Consider the following 24,925-nt stretch of genomic DNA (forward strand, 5'->3'; position numbering starts at 1 on the left):
TATCGATAAGCTCTATCATATTGAATAAGCATGTTTATTCAGTATATTTCTGCAGTTGTTCTGCAATGATGACGATTAAGTCCTAGATAGCATATCTAAGAAAATAAGTTGTTATCTTATTATGAATAAGATAAGATTGTCGTTAACATTCATGGTATGTCCGTTATTGCACATTACTGGTAATTGTCTCTTATATATAACGGCTCCTAACGCATAATAAAGTTAGTTCGGTACTTAAGCTCTATTGGACTCGTGATAGTTCAGTACTCAAGCCCTACTGGACTATTAAATTATTGTTACGATAAACTAGAAAGTGTAACAACTATATCATTCAAAGAGTAATTGTCTATACTTCTTATACAGTAAAATAAAAAGAATTTTTTTTAAATTTGACAGAATACTCGTCACAAATGAATATAGCAACGTTTCACTCTGGGAAAAATTATAAAGAATGCATGCAGTTGAATAAATTCATATCACGTCAATGGAACCTTATTCGCTTTCTTAATATTTATCAAGCGAGTATAGCATACGAAGTATAACGAGCAAAGGAGGAACTAGTGATTTATAAAGTGCCTACCAGCATATGAACTAGCATAGGCGAGAGCACATATGAGGGTTTTCAAACGCCGCTAACAGCAATTACTGTTCAATATGTGAAACAAATATGAAGTACCTAGCACTCAATGTTGATTAACCCACAGCCTTTAAACTCATTAAACTTCATCACTAACAATAACTGATTCAATTAATTTATGTTGATACCGTGTATCAATTTAATATTGTCATTAATTTAAGAAATATATATAAAGTGAAACGATGCAATAGCTAAAAATAAAGAATTTTATGCATGACTATATGATAGTATTATTAAAATCCATGATTTAATTGTTGCCTAACAAAACGATCTTAACGTAATATTTCTGATCCATAGTCTAAACGAATTCACTATAGTATTCAAGATATGTTTATGATGCAAGAATTCGGACAGCCACTTTTCCATCCACCTATTCAAATACTATGATCAGCTAATTTAAATATGATAACAAAGTATTACTGATCTCTAAAAATACTTTCTAGACGTCCTTCGTACATAAAGCAATTTTTCAAATTTTATGATTAAAATTATTTATTTTATCTATCTTTATGACCAAACAACGGTTCCTTTCATTACCATTCTCAGGATTATTCTATCAATAATACTGGACAATATTTACACTTGACACGAAACCGATACGGGAAGTATTTTTTTTATTATAGCTTTCAACATTTAGAAAACACTTTTCGTAATATCTTCTTTACTATGCTTCTGGATATATTTGTAAAGGATGATCATTGAGTTAGACTACTGATTTAGGCTTTAGCCCTTTACTACTGGGATATTTTTTAAAGAATTTCCAGATTTTTATGACATATTTGACTATCTTAGATAGGACAACTCGTTGCAGATTGAGTTCAAACTGTGATTCCTCTAGTTATATAAACTGCGCGTCAATCGATGGAATAAGAAATTTTCAATGCAAATCGATTACGCTACCTAACTTGTTGTTACTGGAATACAAACGTTCTTGCCAGTAATTTAATGCAGATATAATAATTACAGCTAATAAACGTTAATATCATTCGCTTTTTGTTTAGGATAAAATTTTTCCTAACGCCTTGTCAGATTTATGAAATAGCAATGGCAGTAAAGTTATTATTACGATAATGTTAATTTGGAAAAATGATTACATCTCAACCACAAGGCTGTTTATATTTTAACTCAATAATTTAGTATAGTGCTAAGTATATCGACTAATACATGAAAGTAACAAATAAGTTTCCGTTGTATGCGTGTGATACCAAATGTATTTATAAGGAAATAAACAACATTGTCCTTATTGCGATGTTTTTTTCTACTGAATATATTTCCATGTCCTAGTAAGCATCAATGTCAAGTTATACGATATTAACATTAAAAAACTGTATTGTAAGCTGCTACAGTAACATTTATTCATAAATGCCGCTAAGCCTAGACTTCGCATGCGGTTACGTTCATATATACGAGGTATTTTGTGCATTTTTTCTAATCTCGATATTTTAACAGCAAGCAAAAAACTATATCTGAAATTGTGTTATCATTTCTAATAAGAGCACAAGTAATGGTGTACAAGCTAAGCAAACTGAAAGATAAATTTTATAGTCATAGCCTAAATCATATCAGTTATAACTATAGATTCTGGCGAGCAATCAATCGATATAGAATATTTGTAAATGTATTCACTCATTGCAGAGTTCAAGTGAATTGTCTTGACACCTGGCGTTATTTCACTTTCTATGATAATCAGATTATTAATTTATCGTGGTTATTGTTGGTAGGATAGCGACATCATTTTGTGTACTGGCAGTTCAGTATTACCCTTAATATAAATAACTTGAATAAAAAAATGACAATGAAATACAAGTAAATCGATCGGCATAATAATCGCATCCATGTCTTCGTGATTATAGTATCAATAATTTAGTTAACAATCCCTTCTATATTTAATACATAATGAATAGCTAAACAATTGCAGTAACTTTTACCTAAGAATAATTAAAGAATGATGATTAACTAAGTCGATTCTATCATAATCTACAAATATTGCTTACATGCACTTGATTTCTCACTCTCACTCTGACTTCAATTGATATTTCCGAATTCGATACGTATATACGAATGTACACATCCTTTGCTGATTCCTTCATGGTAAAAATATTACAAAATCACGTTTACTGATGTTAAATCGCTATATACTACTTTGAAATTTTATGTGCCATTCGATCTGCAATCAATTTCTAAGCATTTTAACACGTTGACTGTTTTTAAATAAAAATTATGAAGGTAAGCTCACAAATATTATCAAAAGTATTGAATTCTAATTTTAAGGATGAGCGGATAATCATACCGGTCTGAAAGTTTTAATATTGTGAACACTTTAAAAATTTTGTTATAGGCTAAAAAGTTTAATGCCGTCATCTAAAATTTATAATTTTTTATCCTGAAATTTATTCTATTAAATATTCCCGGGCTCATTTTAAAAAATTTTCATTAAAGGGAGCCTACATACTGTTGGTAAAATAGTTGAGATAGAGCAAGCTCATATTTTGTTCATACGCGCCAACATTTCTCTATTATGATACTAGCTCATTTGTTCATGATATGCATGCATCTCTTTTATCATTTTCTTCGGCCTGCTTATTTCAATTAATCTACGTATTGATAATTGTGACAGAATACGAAGTTACATTTATTAAATGTAGATGATATGATGGTGATATTTATTATAATGTACATAGATATTCTATTACATTACTCATCACATTGATATACCGCTTCCCTTTTACATATAATGCATATTATTTTTTACGAATCATAGTTATGCCGATTTCTCAAAGTTAGCTTTGTTTCAGACTCTTTACAATCTTCCATTAACCGATTAATGCTTCTACACTAGACGGTGTCTATTCTTTTATAAGGCATTACCTTGGACCATTACACTACTTGTTCGTATAGTTCGAAATATAACAGACAATTTCGTAGATCTTTTAGCTTAGTTAAGCATTTTAGTCTAGAAATAGATTAAATATAGCGTTAGCATTTATTGATATAGCGAGTGTGAATTAAGAATTTGATTAATATAGTCAATTTTTAGTCTATTATTAAGGTGGAGACAAACATTTTTTTTTTATATAATCTATTGATATCAGACAATATTACAGAAACTGCTAATAGGATATAATATAATACTTACCTTGATATAGTACGATCTCATTACTTCCATCATGAAAGTCTATGAACTAACGCCTACAGGATACGTATATATTGAAACTGATATATTGCTAGATTGATATAGCAAAAGTAAAGTTGACTTCTTTAAAAGCTAGAAATTATTTTTAACAGCTTATTTATTGATACTATGTTTTGTACATATCATAAATCACGAAATGAAGCCGACCGTTTTAACAGGATTAATGTTATAATTATAAATGATTAACGTTGTTGGAGATGATATAGTTTGTTTTATATGTTATATAACTTTCTCTCGTATGACATCAATAATATCTTCATAAATAATAATTGGTCCAGTCTTGGCTAATTGTATCATTGTACGATATCATAAAATATACATTCAAATAGTCATTTCATTAATGGCATGTGCGTATTTTACTTTACATGTAGAAATTAATAACCTTGATAAGTTATATGATACAAAACTGTAACTAAGCATGATCTTATTTTGACAGCAATCTGAATTAGCTATTATCTGGGAAAAGTTTAAATTAATCTAAATGTCATATTCGACCCTTTACAAAAAGAGATTAGATGGAACGCATCCTTTAATACAATCCGTGAATATGTAATAATTTCATCTATAAAAATTGCATATCTTGTTTTGGAGCTGACAGTTCATTAATAGTTAGCGATTAATTAAAGCATTCAACTGAATCTCTTTTAATTAATTGGGTAACAGTTTCATTTAGAATAAAAGTATAAATAATTTCTGGCTCCAATTCGAAGGGGATACGTACAAAAATTTTTCGTTACTTTTACCCTATGACAGTTTCTGTAAGAAGATTGTCTGAAAAATAGTTTTCTTTGAACCTAAAGGATTTTTTAATCATTTTATTCATTATCATATTTATATTAATTTATATGATTTGAGAATTCTATTTGCATGATAATTATAATTGCACAGATAAAATAAGCTAAAAGAAGTAGGAAATTAACAATTTAAATTCTGATTAAATTTAAAAATCATAACTTGAAATAGAAATTGAAAAACAAACTATCAATGATTCAACTAGAATTGTTTTCAAAATTCTCGAAAAATTCGGGTATTGTTTCTTTTCGTTTAAATTCTATGCGAATCTCTTATTACGTATTGATGTGTCTCAATGCTATTAAATTGATATATATAATTGCTAGTTTTTGTAATATATACGAGATTTATATTGTACATTAAAGAAATTTTTTGCTATTCATCTTTCTGAGGAAGACAAAATATTTCTTCTCTTGAATTATATTTAATCTCTCATTGATATTCTGTTTTTGATATACGTATGTTGTAGGAAAATCCAATTCTGCTTAATATGACATTGAAAAATTCATCCTTTAGTATTCCCAATCAAACAAGATCATGTATCGATGACGGCAATTTTGAATCTACGCAAGGTATCATCCTCATTGTTAAAATTGTGGCATTTATTACAATCTGTACAGTCTCCACAGTTGGAAATCTTATTATTGCTTACGTTATTGTTCGTACTCATCGATTGTGGACTTTTACTAATATTATGATGCTAAATTACAGTATTGTAACGTTGCTATTCTTAGCGTCAGGATTATTACAATTTATAACCGATATAATCTATCGTGAATCATGGCCCTTTGGAGAGTTCCTTTGCAAGATTACATATTCTTCATTTGTTGTAACTGTAGTTGTGTCTGCATTTTCCATAACCTTTATGTGCTATGCACGCTATCGGGTTATCTGTTTGCCGCTTAATATCCAGCCAAATCGAAGACAAGCACTCTATAGTATAATATTTTCTTGGGTTGTAGCTATTGCTTGTATGATTCCCTATGCTATAGTTTTAAAGATTACCCGCTATGGTAAGAATGATTATTGTGTCATCGATAGCTCGTGGGGAAATGGAGGGCATCGACCTGTTTACGATTTTAGCATTTTTGCTATTACCTATTTTATGCCTATGCTGGTAGCAACTTATTATAATATTCGAGTAATAAAGGGCTTGAAAATAGGTCGAAGTTATCGTTCCAAAAGTCATCATAAATTAAGTGGCAATAGCTATTACCAACCAGATGAAAGTATTGATCAAGTTAAAGAGAAATTACGCCAAATGTCAGTATTTATATTTACAGCTTATTTAATAGCTTGGTTACCTTATTGGATTTATGTTCTGTTAATTAATACCAAAATCTTAAACGCCATCATACTACAGGTTAAAAAATTCGATTGTCATATCATATCAAAAGTACTAATAGTTCGCACCTTTACCAAGTATATTGCTTACTTTTATAGTACTTCTAACGTCTTTGTTTGCTACTATTACAATCCTCATTTTAATGCTGCCTTCAAGTCCATCTTTTGCTGTAAACGATGTATAAAGGGTTCTGATTGTTCATTCGATCAAGATCAGCGTTTTTGCTCTATCTATAAATGTAGTTATCGAAGTGATACACCAATATATTCTTCACGCGGTTGCAACGAAGATAGGTTGGTTCACTCACGTAAAAGTTCTTCTCATTCCAGTATCACGCAACAAATTACATCGGTATAAGTTATAATGATCTAAGCTGAATTATGAAACAGAAATCTTATCATAGCGCTGATGAAAATTTTTTATTATACAAACTATCACTAATGCAATATCAAAATGATCATTCATAGTATGCTTATACCCATGATTTAAAAAAGAAGAATTTTACTCATGTATATCAATTACGATATTTGCACCTTAAAAGAGACATTATTGTAAAGTAGTAAAATATCTCCGCTATCCGTTACTTCTGGCTACATCCTTAAAAAAGGTTCTACGTTATTGCCTGTAGGTAAAAAATTCTTCTTATGATTATTGTAGTAATTATTGATGCAAGTTAGATAACCCTACACCCCAGTCGATGTTACATAGTTTAGACTGGATATCGATCTATAAGAGATAGTAATAGCGCGGAAGTGGTTATCAATTCTTTGTAATAGTAAAATAAAAGTCATTATACCATGAAATTTCGATGAATATCATGATGTTGTTGACTTAAAAATCCAATTTTATGCGAATGGTAAATAATTCATAAATTGTTAGATTACGTATGTATGTAAATAATATGAATATTGTAACATTAAACTTATTTTATATCATGAATTATCTAATCAATTTATTATGTTCACAATGAAAATCTTCGTTTGCTAGTCTAATTTTGAACTGCACTTGTTACTAACATTAAAATGCTAGTCTGTTCTTAACTTCTCTATATAGTGGAAACAAGATTGAATTTTTTTGCCAAATCGTGATGATAACATTTTCATTATTTATCTTGTCCTTGCGTGATACCTAAGAATGGATAACACCTCTTTAAGAGTATATAATATAATTATAAGAATAAAGTTAATCATCCTTATCGATATCAATCAAGGTATAATATATCTATAATTTGATCTACCTAATAAAATCACAATATTCAATAAAGAACTTGACAAAATCAACCATTTTTCCATTCTATGTGAAAGCAATGTGACTCGTGGAATCATTTACAATCCTTTTGTTTTTAATTGAAATCTGGTTGACAGAAAGTCAGCAGGATATACGAGAACTATACGTATATGCTGAATGTCAAATATTATAACGCAATAAAGTAAATGCTTTCAATGATAGCGTGATCAAAGTTTTAGTTGTTAATACTTTCCCATGAATCAACAACATAAAAGTAATTAAGTTACAATGAAGATTGTGCAAAAATATTGGCATGTTTGGAAATCCCATTTGGACAATAGGTTCAGATCTCCATAACCTTATGAGGAAGATTTCCAAGCTAGAAGAAGAGATGATGACCTTCTCTACCAGGATATTGTTATTTGTCTACTGTATATATGTACAGTATATCTTCATATACTAGCCTATCTCGCAAATCCAGCAGCTTGTTGCAAATAATAAGCGTAAATTATGTTACCTTTTCTTGTAGACGGATACGTAGATATACGACGTCAGCATATGTAGAGTAGAATGAATAGAAATATTATAATGTGCCTGCTTTGAAAGTTTTAACGACATAATCGCCTCAGTAGAAAGGATTTTTAATTCGTTTTTGTTACATTTTTTAATTCATAAAGCTGGCTTTTAATTGATTTACTCATATCAACGTAGCTAGTAGTAATAGTACTGCATTTTTTAGTGACTTCATGTAAGTTGCTATGTCTTGATCTATTGACAACATTTTTAAATAGAAAAAAAACCAGATGATGGTTTTCTAACAGGATATACCGTACATGTATCGCTTGTACTTGAAGCAAATATGAAACAGTAATCATATTGTTGGGTTTATACATATCTAAAACATATATTGAATATCATAATAGTCGTCATGGAGTGGCATGAGTTTAGTACTTAAGTTAAATTCTTAATTAAGTATAGAATTACTAATATGCACTACCGTAGGTTATAATACTTGCCTAGTTTAAGACGATTAATTGCTCGTAACCCGACAAAATATGGTAATTCAATGCCCGTGCTTAGCGCGTAGAAGCGTGATAATGTTACTACCATTACTAAATAAGTCTTGCGCTCGGATTTCTAAGCGTCCACAGCGAGTAGATCGGAAAGTCTTCTTGTTCATAGTTTTTGTAAGTACAGTTACAGTTGGTTTTATTGCAATAAAGCTTGATTTGGGTTTTAAATCCAGATAGTCTGATTTATTGAAGACCCTTAAGAATTGGCTTTACTACACGTCATGTTTCTAAGCGTCCACAACGAGTAGATCGGAAAGTCTTCTTGTTCATAGTTTTTGTAAGTACAGTTACAGTTGGTTTTATTGCAATAAAGCTTGATTTGGGTTTTAAATCCAGATAGTCTGATTTATTGAAGACCCTTAAGAGTTGGCTTTACTACACGTCATGTTGAAAGATTCAATAGGTACTGACCTAGTTGACTAATATATTTCATTTCGCTATCGTATTACCGTAATATTGCAGTTAAATTAATCCAATGTTGAAAATCTATCTAATCTGTACCTAAAGTTTAGTTATTAATATCAAAGATGAAGTACAAAGTGCAATTGGTCTACAAGCTTAATGTCTACCCGTGATATTTTCAGTATTCAATGAAAAGAAGTTGCCACTATGATTTAGTGATAACGTTTATACCACATCTCGGTTCTTTGAATAAGATTACGAGAGTAATTGTTAATTTAATTATACTCGTATTCACTCATAGGTTGTCAAAATGAGTGGAAGGATTTTAACTAGCGCATTTACTTAGCCATAAATCGCTATGAGAGGGATTGCAGTGTTAATGTGACTGATAAAATCGTCGACATCTGTCGTAGCATGGTAATTGTTTCTAAGCAAGACCACTTTCTCCATACTGTGTCGAATCTTTTGTTTGAATCATTCTCAGGCTTAACACAGGATCAATTGAGGACGTGGAAGTGATCACTGTTCTTGCTTGCATCTTTGATAGGATCGTCATTAATACACTTGCAATGAGATACATTGATTTCTCCGAATCTTTACAATACAAGGTAAAATGTACTGTCCATTATATAGAGAAGATGTCGAAACGAATTGAATGAGTAAACACCAATGTAAGACATTGCATTGACTGAAAAATAAATGGACTAGCAAAAGATCTCGTCGCAGCTTTTGAGTAATAATGCCCAGTTGGCAACTGCTACTTGCACCTGTTTGCACCCTACTCATTGACATCAGTGATAATGGAAGCAACGAAAAAAGTATTTTCTTCACCACTGTAGCTGATGTCCTTTACCGAGTAATTATTATCGTATTGGGATACAAAGTAGCAGCTCTTTTCGCTGTAGCAATAGTTGATGTCGTTTACTAAGCAATTATTTCATAAGATCATCTACGTAATCAAAGTCGAAGTCCATTATCATTATCACTAAGCTATTATCATTGATAGTACAGTATAGTGAGCTGTAATTGATTATATGCTTTCTTGACTGAATACACAACAGATGGAATTAAACAATTACATAATTATTGAATCAGCATTTGATGCTTGGTAAAATAATTATAGATTGACTGTAAACTGCGTAGTTTATGTAGACTGTTTGATTCTAGGACAAGTGCCACCCGGATGATCGCCATCTATAGTATAACTCAATCTTAAAGTCAATGTGTCTTACATTATAAAAAGCAACATATAAATGTAAATGATAGATACATTAGAAAGAATTTTCCATTTATTACTAACTAAATAGTTCTTCATGAGTAGAAAATATCGGTGAAAGTCATGGGAGGCAATTGTGCTGATGCGACCTAATTATTATTATTACACATCGCTAGTGTAATAAGCTGAAATCATGATATTAGACGCAAAGTCGGATTAACCACCAAAGCTATTCCTGCGTTCGACATGCATCTCCTGTTGTGCTGTAATTGATGATGTACAGAGACTAGTCATTGAAGGAAAGAGGGCCATTGGCCAGCTTCCTCATGACTCCACTTGCCTTATAAAAAAAGCATTACTACTGTCATGAGCTGAAATTATGATATTGGACTCCAATTCGGATTAACCATCAAAGTAGTTCTTGCGTTGGATGTGTATCCTGTTGTACGTGATGGCGTACATGGACTACTGTAGTCATTGAACAAAAGAGTACCATTGCCTGTCGGCCATCAGCTCACTCATAACTACATTTCTGTATAGCCTAAAATACATCGCTACTGTCATGAGCTGAAATTATGATATTGGACTCAAACTCGGATTAGCTATCAAAGTAGTCAAAGTAGTTCCTGCATTCAATGTGTATCCTATTGTACTTGATGGCGTCCATGGACTAGTCCTTGAACGAAAGGACACCATTGCCAGTCTGCCATCAGCTCATTCACGACTACACTTCTGTATTGCCTTAAAAAAAACAAACTTGGCTACTGTCATGAGCTGAAATCGCGATATTTGACTCGAATTAGCAATCAAAGTAGTTCCTGCGTTCAATGTGTATCCTGCTGTGCTTGATGGCGTACAGGGACTAGTCATTGAACGAAGAAGCTCATAAGCCAGCTCACTTCTGTATTGCCTTACTGTCATGAGCTGAAATCATGACATTGGACTTTAATTCGGATTAACCATTGTAGTGTAGGGGTTGTTAGCCCTAAATGTTTGCCATTTCATCATACTGGCCTTATCCACACTTACTTTAAGACATACAATTAGTTCTACACTACATGCTATCACTCTATTGCCTACACAAAACTACTTTAATTAGCTGAAATCACTACAACCATCAAAGTAGTTCCTACGTTCAAAGAGTATCCTGCTGTTCTTAATGGCGTATAGGGACTAGTCATTGAACGAAAGAAGGCCATAGGCCAGCTCACTTCTGCATTGCCTTACTGTCATGAGCTGAAATCATGACATTGGACTTTAATTCGGATTAACCATTGTAGTGTAGGGGTTGTTAGCCCTAAATGTTTGCCATTTCATCATACTGGCCTTATCCACACTTACTTTAAGACGTACAGTTAGTTCTACACTACATGCTATCACTCTATTGCCTACACAAAACTACTTTAATAAGCTGAAATCACGACAACCATCAACGTTCAATGAGTATCCTGTTGTTCTTAATGGCGTATAGGGACTAGTCATTGAAGGAAAGAAGGCCATTGCCAGTCTGCCATAGCCAGCTAACTTGCCACTACAGTCACTGGCTCACTGCGCCATCTTTCTCATCGCTAGTTGGGGTTGGCATGATTGACAACGTTGAAGGTGTCACAGGTGCGATCGATCAATCGCTGGATGCTACAGCTGCAGCCGGGATAGGACAATGGAGGAAAAGTAAACTCTGCTGAATGCGTTGTTGTAGTGTGCACGTTATACAAGCGATAGTCTCATGTTTGAAACATACAATCTTGATATAGCCTAAAACAAGAGTTTTCCCTGCCAGAATCAGTCCATTCTTGGCTATCCAAGGTAGTATAAAAGTTGGACATAAGCGTGTAGCACAGCCAGTCATTGGTCGTGGACAGAAAGACAGACAGACAAAGCCCACTGTCCAGACTGGACAGTGGGCAGGCGCATACTAATGACGAAACGATCCTTCCTTCCGTTTATTCCTCTTGGAATGGGACAAGAATGAAAGCAACCTTGACCAACTTGGCTCGTCTAGAAGTGGAGACATAGAATAAGAGATTATTAAGCTATAGAGTGGCTATTAGAATTACGAAAGGAAAGCCTTATTAATCATCCAATTGACGAAGCAATTACATCCTTGCTACCAAGGGGAAAATCACTGGATCCTACGCGTACTTGGACTGGCGTTGAGAGTCGCTATTTTGCCCTTGACTACAAATTGTAAACTGGCTGCAACATCGTTCAATAGTTTACCCTACTTTCTTCTTAGCCTATTAGCACACGCAATCGATACGATTAGCAAAGTTTTCTATTACGCCTCTACAGCAATCTTACGCTAGTTTCAACCTATCGAATAGGATTATAATGAAAGAAAATAAAAATAGCGATGGTAGAAGTAATAGCAATACGGATCCGACGATACGAATCGGTACCATCAATGTTTCGCTAAAATATATTAGTTTATTTACTTTAACGCTTCAAACAACCGCTTTGGTCTTGATCATGCGATATTCTAGAACTATACCTAGCAAGACGATGTATCTGGTCACTACTGCAGTGGTTATTGCTGAAGCGATGAAAGTCATTACTTGCTTGTTAATCATCTTTCGACAAGTCGGCTTCAATTTTCATAAGTTTACTGCAGTCGTTCGCGATGAATGTATTGGACAATTCTCTGAGACGATTAAATTGGCTATTCCAGCTGGGCTTTATACGGTGCAAAATAATTTACTCTACATTGCTTTATCCAACCTGGACGCAGCTACATATCAAGTCACCTATCAGTTAAAAATTTTAACTACTGCTGTTTTCTCCGTCACCATGTTGGGTAGGAGACTCAGCTCGACTAAGTGGATTGCATTAGTCTTACTCATGGCTGGTGTCTCATTGGTTCAGGTGAGTGTAGACAGTGCTCTACTTGTAAGAAAGTTGCCGTAAGCACACTTTCAACGCGTCCAGTGCTTGCAACATTATCAGCCATCGTAGCTGATTTACCAGTACAACTTACATGGTAACAAGTGGACTGCATTCAAGCAGCTACCTCATTGAAATTGGATAGATTTCATGTTATCCTCCAATAACGACCATTTCGTGCATGCTTAAAAGTAGCGTAAATGTTATAGAGAGTTATAAAGATGTACAGGCAGTCCTCCAATTGGACAGTTTATCTACTGCAGTACTATGGATACAATCAAATATGACTTTGGATTTCTTGAGTACTCTTACAATAGTCGTAGACTGCGGAGGTGATACATACAGTAGACGAATTTGTGCATCATTTATAGGTATAGACAACCACAACCTACCAATCGATGGATATGGACATCACTTCTGATTGACCTAATGTATTATTATCGATTTATATATTAGCATCATCAAATTACTAACTCACTTTCGAAATATTTAGATGCCAACGAAGGGGCCACATAGTTCCAAAGATTTATCTAAATCGAAGCAATTCTTGGGATTAGTTGCTGTCCTTACTGCTTGTTTATCAAGCGGATTTTCCGGAGTTTATTTTGAAAAAATTTTGAAAGGTAGGCTACAGTGTTCTAGAACGCGTATAATACTCTCAGCATTCTTTACGCTTCTGTTCCCTCCATAATGCGATATTATTGACACTAACGTTGATGTTTAGTACATCAGTCTATAATTAATTCTTATCCATTAATCAACCATCCCATTCATTCGCCATTCAGTGATTATTGCACTTTACTAGAGTTATATACTAATATCAACAACAATTATTCATATCTGTAATGCATCGTACAGTACTGTGCATTCTGGCAAATAAGACTATAAGAACAATATGTATATAATATTCAAATTGCAATAAAATACTTGCAGACTGTGTACGCTTAGACAATATCCAGGCTTATTAATGACATAATTAACAGGCAAGCTAGTTGAAAAAATGTGTCGTTATGGATAGTCTAGTTACTGTATTTTGTAAATTGTAAGAAAGTCAACGTTATATGACATCTCCATGAATAGATTGATGACATATAGTAGTAATATTAACTAATAATTTACTATTTCGTGCATTACAAGTATTTTGGTACTAAAGAAATCAACTAGGTATGCTATACATTTTCATTATTCATTATGCGGATCTATGCAGTTGTACTTACTTTACTGTACACTTTTCACGACCTCACTGGATTACATTATATAGTACAGTATGTCCCCATAGATAGTATCTACAAATATTATTTAGAAAGCATTAAATGTAGAATATTTCACAACTTGTGATGATACTGGTAATCAAATACCATACTCGGCCCATGTTGAAGATTTTTACTTGTACTTACATACGATCAATATGGAGACACTCTTTCGCTTAGAGGTACCGATAATTCATTACTAATAAATGAAAAATCATAGCAATGATGTTACTCCTTGATATTTTTGACCTAATACTCTCCTATAACAGACCTTACACATCATAACATTGTGTTATAGTGACCACGTAGTACAGTAGTATCTTGAAGGTATCACGATATTGCTTGAAAATTCAACGAAAGATGAGCCTTATTTATCTGTCAAAGTTAAGGTGTTTACTTAAAGGCAGATAGATATACTTTAATACTCTGATTGTTACTTTATCACCTACAAGAGACTGATCCCTACTGTACATGCAACGGCATTGGCTTCTATTAAATCGTTTGATTTCTCTGCTAACTCTATGGTTATCATCTATATTGCAGTTGCAGTTGTAATGGTGCCAAACAGCTACCTTCTTGTCATAACGCCTATGTAGTACTGTAGGTTGCTAATTCTATTCAGACTCAACGAAACTGACTAAGGAGTTTATTACAACTGAAATTGCCCATTCGCCCTATGTTTTATAGTAATCTTCGATCACGAAAGTAGTAGTTTACACTTTGGTAGGGCTAGTATCATACTGTATTACTAAAGTAAGCCTGACTTTATCATTTACCAATATGTGTTGTCCATGACAATCTCCATAAATATTTTATTACCACTGACTTTTAAATCTCCAATCTGTGTAACTTGTTCATTTATACTGTAGGTACAAAGTCTTCCATTTGGGTTCGTAACGTACAGCTTGGTACATTTGGATTTATTTTCGGTTTAATGGGAATGTTGTACAAAGATTATGATGCACTTGTTAAAGATGGTTTTTTCCAAGGCTATAATAACATTACGTGGATCGTCGTAAGTTTACAGGTAATGCTACACTGCTTTAGTATGTTTTAAACGCAGGTTTAGATTATTCTTGCGCTCGATAGCAAGGCTGTACCGAATGTTGGGAATAGGATTATCATCAACTATGTATGCTGTCGTAATCATAACACAAATTTTTTTTTCAATCATCATTGCAGGCTATTGGGGGTTTGATAGTCGCCGTTGTTGTAAAATACGCTGACAACATCCTTAAAGGATTCGCTACATCGATCTCAATCATAACATCTTCACTTTTATCTTATTACGTTTTACAAGACTTTATTCCATCTCAATTTTTTGTGTATGGAACTTGCATTGTACTTGTCGCCACTTATTTATATAGTAAGCCTGACGCCCCAGCTCCTAGTCCGCCGACTTCTTCAGCAAGTAACAAAGTCTGAATAGACGTGAAATAGGATACTGGAGAAGCTGAACTATCGTCGAATTATCCAATTCATTTCAGCATAAATGACTATAATACGCTTTTAGCGTATCGCAAATGAGGCGAAGCAACGATATCGAACGAATTGAACTGGCGTTTTCTTAGGATAATCACTATATTATAGACTGATGTTCAAATTCATTTTAATCTATATTTAACTTACAACGTGTGCGTAAGGACTTGTCCATCATTATGATTTGGATATATACAGATATTACGTAGGTATGATATTATTATTATTATTTTATTACAATTTGATGATGAAACCGAGATTATACTAATTTGTGTACTCGTATTTTAATGTATTTGGTAGTTACCGTCTTAAGTTATTGTTGTTGTCTCCATTGGACATACACGTCCATTGTGTTTAATTAATGTGAAGACAATCTTAAACTGTTGGCGTGTGATATAGCACAACTAAAGTTGCATAAGGGAAATCCATCGGAGAATTCTTGCTCAATTATTGAAACTGAACTCTTTCACGATATACAGACTCTTTAATCAAGAAAATTACAAAACGACATATACCTAGTCAGAAAATCATATACAACTAATTATATACAAACAGTAGCATAATGATTTAGATTGTTTACCGAAATAGGTATACGGTATAATCAAAGCAAAAGTGAATGTATTGTTTTCAGAATCTTACTAAAATGACACTAATTCAAGATAAATTAACTAACGATTCCTTCATTCCTTCATTTATGTTATTAGTAAAATATCTCCAATACCGCTTACATAACAATTGAAAATTATCCGTAATCCATACGGAAAACAGAATAAAACTTGACGAAAAAGTACTTGTCACTGTAGATGAGTAATTGCAGTGATAGGTAGTTACAATTGAAGATGAAGCAAGTGCATCCTTGATCAACGATAGTTTAAATTATAATTCTTGATTGGTAAACTGTTAATCTTTGCCAGCAACGAGTATCCCTTGGCCAGACGACTTTGTTTCTTTGCTCTCTTCCTGATTGGATTCTCGTTCTCCTCTGACTTTAATGTTATACTTTTGCCTAAATTGATTTATCTCTTCTCCTTTGGTACCTAATCTCTCTTTTAGTTTTTCCGTTGCTTTAATGATCTGTAAGCATGGAAACAATCAAGTTAACTTTAAGAACCTAGCCGCAGTATGGCATTAAAAAGCGTAGGCTTTACCTTCTCGCTATACTACAGTATAAAGTAGACTGTATAGTATAAATTAACATGCGTATCCGCTTTGGTGTCTCACTGAGAATAATATGAGATGATATCCAACGATTTTCATTTCATATATCACAAGTAAATGCTGGTACACAGCTCTACGGTACTGTATAGCACTGTATTTGCAGTCCATGATAATACAGTAGTGTAATTCGATTAAAGTAATTCCAAAATTAAAGAAGACAACGTTAAGTGGGTTGCACGTTTCTACTACTATTACAATACCTGCTCTTGGTTATGTTGCAACGCTGGAAGGACTTCTCCAGCCGTCCTTTCAACCAAAATGCCTCCAATCAAACGGAAGCATTTCCTCTTTGCGTCGACCTCTTGCAAGGTATCAATGACAATTCTGTATAAAAAGAAGTGAATGCATAGATTCATTGACGTAGCCAACATCATGACAACAAGTAAGCATGTAACCGAAACAATCTATCTCCTTTAGCAGCTCGCTATGTGAAAGTGGATCCATTGCAATCGATGGATTTCATCTGCTAGAGCTGGACAACAAGTCCATAGTATCCTGTTATTACTGCTTTACAAGTCTACAAACTCACTTGTGCTCATTTTTCTCTAATTCTAATTCGCCAATCTTGGAAGCAATCGCTCTCTGTTCCTGTCTTAAATGGTTAAACTGTGCAACAACTTGATCCTGTGTATATAACGTCTTCGTTTTCTTGCCAGTCGCCATGATGCCTTGTCCACTATGAGAGCCTTTGAAAAAATCGATACGCTTGACTATACGCAAGAGTACTGTCCTGTGCTGTATACTCACCTACAGTACCGGTCTAGACCAGCTCGGTTTCTCGGCCTTTAGTGCATGCGCAATGTTGACAGATCTCAGCCGTTTGCCACTTCCACCATACTCATTTCTGAAATTGAGCCGTTTATGACTGTTCAGTAGGGTATATGAAATACTGTACTGTACAGTATAGTAGACTAGTGATGCGGGATGCTGATGCCGTACTTTGAGGTCTTGACGGTCTGGTCTGGTCTGGTCTGGTCCGGACCCCGGTCTGCAGAAAACGGTACGCTCAAGGATACAGTGTACAGTACTGTACGTAGTGTACTGTACACTGTACAGTACACTGAGTAATAGTAGCTCCAAAATACCCTCTTTAGACGGACAGACATCTGGCCTCATTTCCTTCACAAATTGTTCTAAACACTGCGTTATGACTGTGCTGTACTTTAGTATGCTAACAGTCGATTGTGAATGAAGTGATTTTTTGCTAATGAAGTCATATTTCATTGCCTTCCATTACCTATTGCTAATCTCTGCTTGCAAGCAGTAACTTCAGATCGTCAATGTTATTTCAAATTAATACGAGTGATTTAGAAAACAGACACGGAAAATCGATACTGAGCAACTCTTTTTCCACATTTCACTCTAATCAGATTTGAAAAAGTCCGTCCATCCGAGGAGAGCACCTAGTCCATTTGAGTAGTCCAAGTGTACTGGGTACTCTTCTCGGACGGACGGTCGTACACACTCCATTCGTGGCGGGCTTCAACACACACTTACGTCACCTTCCAATGATTACCATGGCAAACGAGTTCGTTTTGAAAGTGGAAATGAATTGGAAATAATGTCCAACAACATCTCGGCGTAAGATAGAAGCAACAGTAAAACATTGATGGCTTTGAGGACTATCAACAGCAATAAGGATTGGTGAGTGAAGAAATGATGAATTCACAGTACTGCATGAGTGTATAGAGCAACGTACTAGCTACATGTACAATTGTACAGCCATGATATAGGATAGTCAATTGTAGATGTTCAATGCTTGAGCATGATGGAAAGGTAGATTTTAGGCGAATTACCACTCAATAGACTGCATGAAGTTGTTCTTATTAAGTAGTCCCTCATTATGACTGTAATAGCGACCGACAGTGATAATATGCTGCTAACGTGTACTCTTATTTTGGATACTTTTGTAGTGTATTTAGCACAGATGATCCATTTGCTGAAGAGGAACAACAATCTCGGCCTTTTTATTATCCTACTCCTGAGAAATACTTTGATCCAGAACAACGACGTCAGGTTCATTCCACTCTACATAAATGATGATCATCCGCTCAATTTATTTTCATGCCATCATATGCAGTCAATTGAATATGGACTGATCAAATGACCCCGCCATTCGGACATAATTTATTGTATTGCAAAGTGCTATACTAATACTCTATACTACGCTTTGTAGTAAGCTTCAATGGCTACTCACATCATTGCATCGGTTCTATACCTTCTTAGTACGCTGACAATATCAATTCGTTATTTTGACTTATTTGAAACCTCCTTTGCCCTCTGTATTTCTGTATTTTTTGTATTAACATACTATATCAATTTTACTGTGCATCATTTTGTCGATATTAGCTCATGATCTCAAAGATAGAATATCGTCTCAAATCCGTACCAAATTTACTGTTTCGATCAAACTCCTTGATTAAAATTCATGCCAATACAATAGTAGTAATAAACGACGTATAGTATTTCCTACGGAATAACATGGCGAAATACTGTATGCGTTTCACAACCTAGAGGAAGTAATTAAAGCCTCCTGTAAAGGTCCACACTAGAATTTGCCAGTTAATTTCACGCTGAAGTTGATGCAATATTCCCAAATTAATTAATTAACATTTCCGCCTGAAACATTGCTTAAACTGATACTTTTGGATTGATTGTAGCCTAATAGTGTAGTGCCACTAGCCAGTATCCAATTTGTAAGGATCATAAATGCAGTTCTGTTTATGCAAAAGGATATGATAACAGTTAAATACAATAACTTCTTTGTTATTACCATTGCATATTAAAATCTATTTCAATATGTTCTTGTGGTAATACGGTCGATGATTGTAATGACAAACCTACTTCATGACTGATTAGATATCGATAAAACCTCGACGGCTGGATAAGGAAGAGGAAAACTTGGAGCTCATCTCGAAGGCATTTATCGATCGTTCTCACGATTTGAAACCTATAGCAAATCAACAAGAATCATTATATGATGAAGAAACTTGGCCAACTACCAGCAGTGATCAGTCTATGGCAATGTCCACCCCAGAATCAACCTCAAATCAGCGACGCAGTAATGTCGCAAAAACTGCTGACAACAGCAATGGCAATAAGGATTTTACATCAGCACAGTTAACTAGTCTCAACCGTAGCCTTAATGAACACAAATCGATCCCCTCAAGAGACCAAATCAATAACAATCAAACCAAATCTGATAAAACTACAATTTCTTGGTTAGCGAAATGATATAATGTATACTATATTTATATCTTAATTGCCACATGCAAACTATTACGTCTTTAGTTAGTAGCTGGCCTATGAGATTCTTAGAGTAAGAGATAGGGATCCAAATTCTGGAATCAGTGAAATCTTTTATCACTTACTCAGTAACGTGGTTAAATATTGCAGGTATATAGATAGATTTCGACAATCAAAACCAACTCCAAGGGATGAACGAAATCTTTCTACTGAAACATCTGACTTCTGGTGGAAAGACAACGACAACAAGACAGAAATCACTAAAAGCCTGCAAGGTATCCATTATGAACGTGAGGCAATGAAAGAACACACTTCCAATGCCGATGGAAAGACAGTAATTTGATACATATTTATATTTTTGGTTATAATTAAACTCTGTTCAAATGCTTATGATACAGTGTATTCATATTTTCAATAGAGTGATAGCGGTAACACAGCAACTAGCCACGATGAAAGAAAATTAGATCCATTGAATGACATACACCAACGAGCCAATTTACTAATCAGTGAAAGGTATCGCTATCTCATTACGTAATAGTAGCAATCCTGTAGAGCCATTAGATTTATATGCCTTTACGTAAAAAGTTAAAAACGATTTATCTTTATGGTCAACGCAGTGCCAGATCCTGACAATGCTATTGCCTTCTTAGCTCATGTTATTACATTTTATTTTTAAACTCTCCAGCCAAAGCGTATTATCAGAATCCAGTTTGATGCCTCGTGTAAGCACCGACGGATTCTCGTCTGACCTGTCCGATCGAAAAAGCGATCGTTATGTCTTAACAAGCGATAGTAAAACCATCTCCAAGCAAACCTCTAGAAGTCCTCCTCTAAGAGTAATAAAAAATTTCGATACTACCACTCAAAATATTAAAAACAATTGTCCAGAAGAAATTAGTCATGCTCATAGTAACGATGACCTATTATATCAGTGGCGGATAGCACGAAAGATGGAGTTAGCTAGATTATCGAGGGCCAGATCAGGTTGGTATTCAAATCTCAATTGGATAAGTATTAAATAAGTAAATGGACAAAATGTCATGCATGTATGTAGTTTAAAGGTGCACGTTTCCGTTTTAGGGTACCTGAAAACTAAATCACAATTTATTCCACGTGTGGCTAGCAATCTGCATAGTTCAGAAATTAATTACTCAAATACGATTAGCAATACTAAATATCGATTGAAGGATGCTGCTGTACAAACTGTTCATAATTTTGACGCTAAGATGGTAGCGAAGACCATTTCCTTCGACGTTTATACCCAAACTAATGCTCACTTGGAACAGATTACTGGTGATAGACTCGTGGCTACCAATAAAACGGAAAATAGCACAAAGACATTAGTAAATCAATCCCTAATTACAAGCAGTGTACACACAGTTGGTGAAAAGGAAGAAAGCTTATTGAAGCACAATAATTCTGAAATTACCTCAGATAAAGCCGTAAATGCTGATCTTTTGGTATCGGATTGCAACAACTATGAAAAGAACGTTAACATGAGTTTAGGAGATGTGAACGATATCGCTAAAGAAAGCGCTAGTGTACAAAAGAATTTATCCAAAGGAAGTTCTGACCATAATATTGTGCCGCAAGAAAAAAACGATATGAAAGAGCCTGAAGACTACAATGTTGACTTGGATTCCATATCTAGCGACGAGGAATATCAAGATGAAATTTTACAAATTCTAGAAGCTAAAGCGAGTCAATGTCGTCAACAGTTGGCGTTAGTATATTTAGTCCAATGACTCTTTCATGCATAGCTGAGCATATGCATTTGCGACATTGCGTACAGTCGTGCTGCGAATATTACTAAAGCGAATTGTATTTGCTTTACTTTTCTTTATAGATGGGTCGATACTTTATTGGAAGAACTTAAAGAGGAAAGGCAATTTCAAGACTAACGAATGAATTGAAAGAATTTTAAAACCGTTGAGTTATTAATAATACAGTATATTTATACTTCCTTTATGTATATAAGACTATACTTCAAGGATATAGGCAAATGTAACGTAAAAATTTAAAAGTTACATGATCGAAAATGATGGCAATATTCAGAAGGAACCGCATGGATCGCTTATCGAAATCATCCTTTGTATTATATAGCTTTAGATCCGCTTTTAACTACTTTATTGTCAATCGAATTTCGGAAAGAAATGATCGCGATTCAAAAGGGCATAATGTAAAAATTAAATAATTATTTTGTTTTATAACTTCATATTCGTAACGACTGTAACCTAGGCAGGGTAGAACATGTAAATTAAAATTATGGTTACAATTAACATGGACTATAGCTCATGGAGGTATAACACGGTGTTGATGTAGATAATAGACTTTTTATATATTGACATGCTTTATAGCAACTTTAGAAATAAAATTCAATCTTGATCGATTTGATCCAACTTTAGCTTTCGATAGCCTTTAAAGAAATGTTACGATAGCGGTATATTGTTAATACGTTCCTTGCTAAGTAAATATTCGATTGATAGTGTTGATTTTCAGAATAGGAAAGATATGTTTTATCTTGGCGTATGCTATTCTGTCTATTACTTTATTTCTCACGGCTACAAATTCGTTGTAAGTAAGGAACAATCTAATTTTATATCTCTCTAAAATACGGAAGATACAGCTAGGCGCTACAATAGAAATGTCAGTCAACGGAGAAAGTGTCGAATGCAATAGAGTACAATATCATTAAAACAATACTTTTATGGCGATGCAATATTTATTCCGGTGTACATTATCTATAACAACATGATCTGATAGTTAGTGTTCTACGCAGCATATTGATTTTACATAGTAAACCAATCATTACAATATTTCCACCCCTAGAGGTAAAGTTAAGAAACTTCTTGGTAAAATTGGTTTTCGTTAGCTATGATTACTGTATTTGGAGAAGGCTAAAATACTACAAGTATACGAGTATTAAAAACTTACTAACTGTAAAACTACTCATATTGCGATTGTTAATCTACCAACATAATACACAGTAGACTCTACGATAGCGATAACTTAGAATCTATTTTTGATTAGAAATGATAAGAGCAACCATTTTGGGCAATGTTTAAGAAATGAATTACGTTATATAATTTTAGCTTTGCAATTTGCTGATAAAGTGAAAAGAAAGTCCAGCAATTCACATAGCCTCCTAACCGATCATTTTGCAAAATTATAATACCCCAGATATTAAATACGTATGAATTGAAATTGTAATTGATTACTTCGGGAGTTTTTTATGCTAATTACTTTAATGCATTAGCTAATAAATCTGAATACAACATTGATTAATTTATAGGTAATAATTAAGATACCATCTGACATTTTATAATAATGATTCTATGTCGTATCACTACAACCCTTCTTTTGATGGGCAAGGTCTATTTCTATATAAACGTTGATAAAAGTAAAATTATGTATCAACATTACTATTCAGGCATTAATGGAGAAATTAAGGGTTTCCGCCTATGACGTTTCTTTTATTAAAAGGATCAAAGCGCTATTCCATTCCTTCATGCGAGACTAAATGGTTTTGCATGCTAGCTTTAGTATTTCACCTGTGATCACAACAATGTTATATATATAATAAGTTCTGTTAATTATAACCTTTAACTTGTAATCAATATAATTAATTGATTATGACAATATAAATAATAAGATTTTTTTTCTTAAAAAAATTGGGACATCAGATGCATTTAAATGGATTGAAAAATTCATCTTCACCCTTGCATCTGTGCTGCCTATCTTGCTTGGTTAATTTTACATATCCCACTTTATAGAGTGTGCTACTGGATACCAATCGAAAAATATTACGCTAAAAAATTTATATTTTTTAATATAGAACTTTTTTGAGTAGTTCTTATCGATGATAGCTAAAGTTATGACTATCTAAAGGATCTGTCTGCCCATCCTAGTATTCTTACAATCGTTTTCATTTCAATTCAGTAGTATACACGTAAAAATGACGTAAATTATCGTTCATATAATTGAAAACGCAATTATATTCCGACTACTTGCTAGAATTACACTTTTGGAGGCAAGCAATCAGTTAGAGAAAACATAGCCATTAATTTTTTCTTTAATTTTAACAGAGTTTAAGCTATCGGCTACCTGGGGACTAACCACCAATCTTGACCAATTAATGATAAATTACGGACACTATCAGGTAAAGAAATATAGAATAATTACTATTGAGCTAAATTCAAAAGACATAAGACATCGAAGCCTTCTATTGAAAAATTATTTGTAAGTCTGCTTAACTGAGAGTAATCATATCTAGCTAGTACATATATATGTAGCCACATCCATTTTATTTTCTATCGTCATGTTCAATGCAGTCTGTTTTAATATTTTATTCCAGTAACGATACATTTTACTTCAGTTTTAATCTGGATTTTGATGCTTTCTGATTATTTTTAGCTTTCTATCAGAACTCCTAGGTTGATTCATAATTGCCTTTATTAATTACTGGAAATGAGGGTAATTCTTCAAGACGAATAAGCCTCAAACTTTTAACCTATATCCTGCTCTACATTGTTGTACAATTAATCTGCAGGATTTCTTCTTAAAAGTAACATCTGTCAGTTTTTAAAGACGCTCCTAATAAATATAGTAAAAAATTTCCAATTTTTTATTTCAATACATTTCAATTCCAATACAAATTTCCGCGGTATCACTTACTTTACCAAAAAACATTGGAATAGCAATCGATATTTCATTTTTACACTGTATGATTGTATATATTCTTCTTTATTTCTAATTTAATGATCACCTATCGTTCTTTCCTGTAATGAAGAAAGATCAAGATTACAATATATTCCTAGTTGTAATTAATCTGTAATAATACGCTAACATGAAAGTACCCATTAATTTTAAAAGAAATGATGCTTAGAGGATATACACCTGGTTACTAGCATCATTAAAAAAATAAATTTAATTTAATAACAGTAATACTAGTATGAAAAATCATGCTA

The 24,925-nt window shown here is 33.5% G+C and overlaps 4 protein-coding genes across 4 annotated transcripts; 3 read left to right on the forward strand and 1 right to left on the reverse strand.

The window, feature by feature from the left end:
* Window positions 1-5,112: 5,112 nt before the first annotated feature.
* On the forward strand, window positions 5,113-7,099 carry TRIADDRAFT_51391 (uncharacterized protein; the record flags this gene model as incomplete). Its single annotated transcript, XM_002107624.1, has 2 exons — window positions 5,113-6,260; window positions 7,021-7,099. The coding sequence occupies 2 exons, from the start codon at window positions 5,113-5,115 to the stop codon at window positions 7,097-7,099; spliced, it is 1,227 nt and encodes a 408-aa protein (XP_002107660.1).
* Window positions 7,100-12,216: 5,117 nt separating this feature from the next.
* TRIADDRAFT_49562 (uncharacterized protein) lies at window positions 12,217-15,440 on the forward strand (the record flags this gene model as incomplete). The annotated part of the gene is made up of 4 exons (XM_002107625.1): window positions 12,217-12,747; window positions 13,259-13,388; window positions 14,885-15,042; window positions 15,198-15,440. 4 exons carry the CDS (start codon window positions 12,217-12,219, stop codon window positions 15,438-15,440), a joined length of 1,062 nt encoding a protein of 353 aa, XP_002107661.1.
* Window positions 15,441-16,394: 954 nt separating this feature from the next.
* Window positions 16,395-17,375, reverse strand: TRIADDRAFT_19142 (uncharacterized protein; the record flags this gene model as incomplete). The annotated part of the gene is made up of 3 exons (XM_002108428.1): window positions 16,395-16,568; window positions 16,913-17,036; window positions 17,242-17,375. 3 exons carry the CDS (start codon window positions 17,373-17,375, stop codon window positions 16,395-16,397), a joined length of 432 nt encoding a protein of 143 aa, XP_002108464.1.
* Window positions 17,376-18,321: 946 nt separating this feature from the next.
* TRIADDRAFT_51394 (uncharacterized protein) lies at window positions 18,322-24,543 on the forward strand (the record flags this gene model as incomplete). Its single annotated transcript, XM_002107626.1, has 10 exons — window positions 18,322-18,356; window positions 18,626-18,728; window positions 19,572-19,933; window positions 20,109-20,292; window positions 20,377-20,471; window positions 20,644-20,942; window positions 21,039-21,681; window positions 22,197-22,258; window positions 24,044-24,117; window positions 24,508-24,543. The coding sequence occupies 10 exons, from the start codon at window positions 18,322-18,324 to the stop codon at window positions 24,541-24,543; spliced, it is 1,893 nt and encodes a 630-aa protein (XP_002107662.1).
* Between the last annotated feature and the right edge of the window lie 382 nt (window positions 24,544-24,925).

This window comes from Trichoplax adhaerens, genomic scaffold (genome assembly GCF_000150275.1).
Source record: "Trichoplax adhaerens TRIADscaffold_1 genomic scaffold, whole genome shotgun sequence".
Classification (NCBI taxonomy): domain Eukaryota; kingdom Metazoa; phylum Placozoa; class Uniplacotomia; order Trichoplacea; family Trichoplacidae; genus Trichoplax; species Trichoplax adhaerens.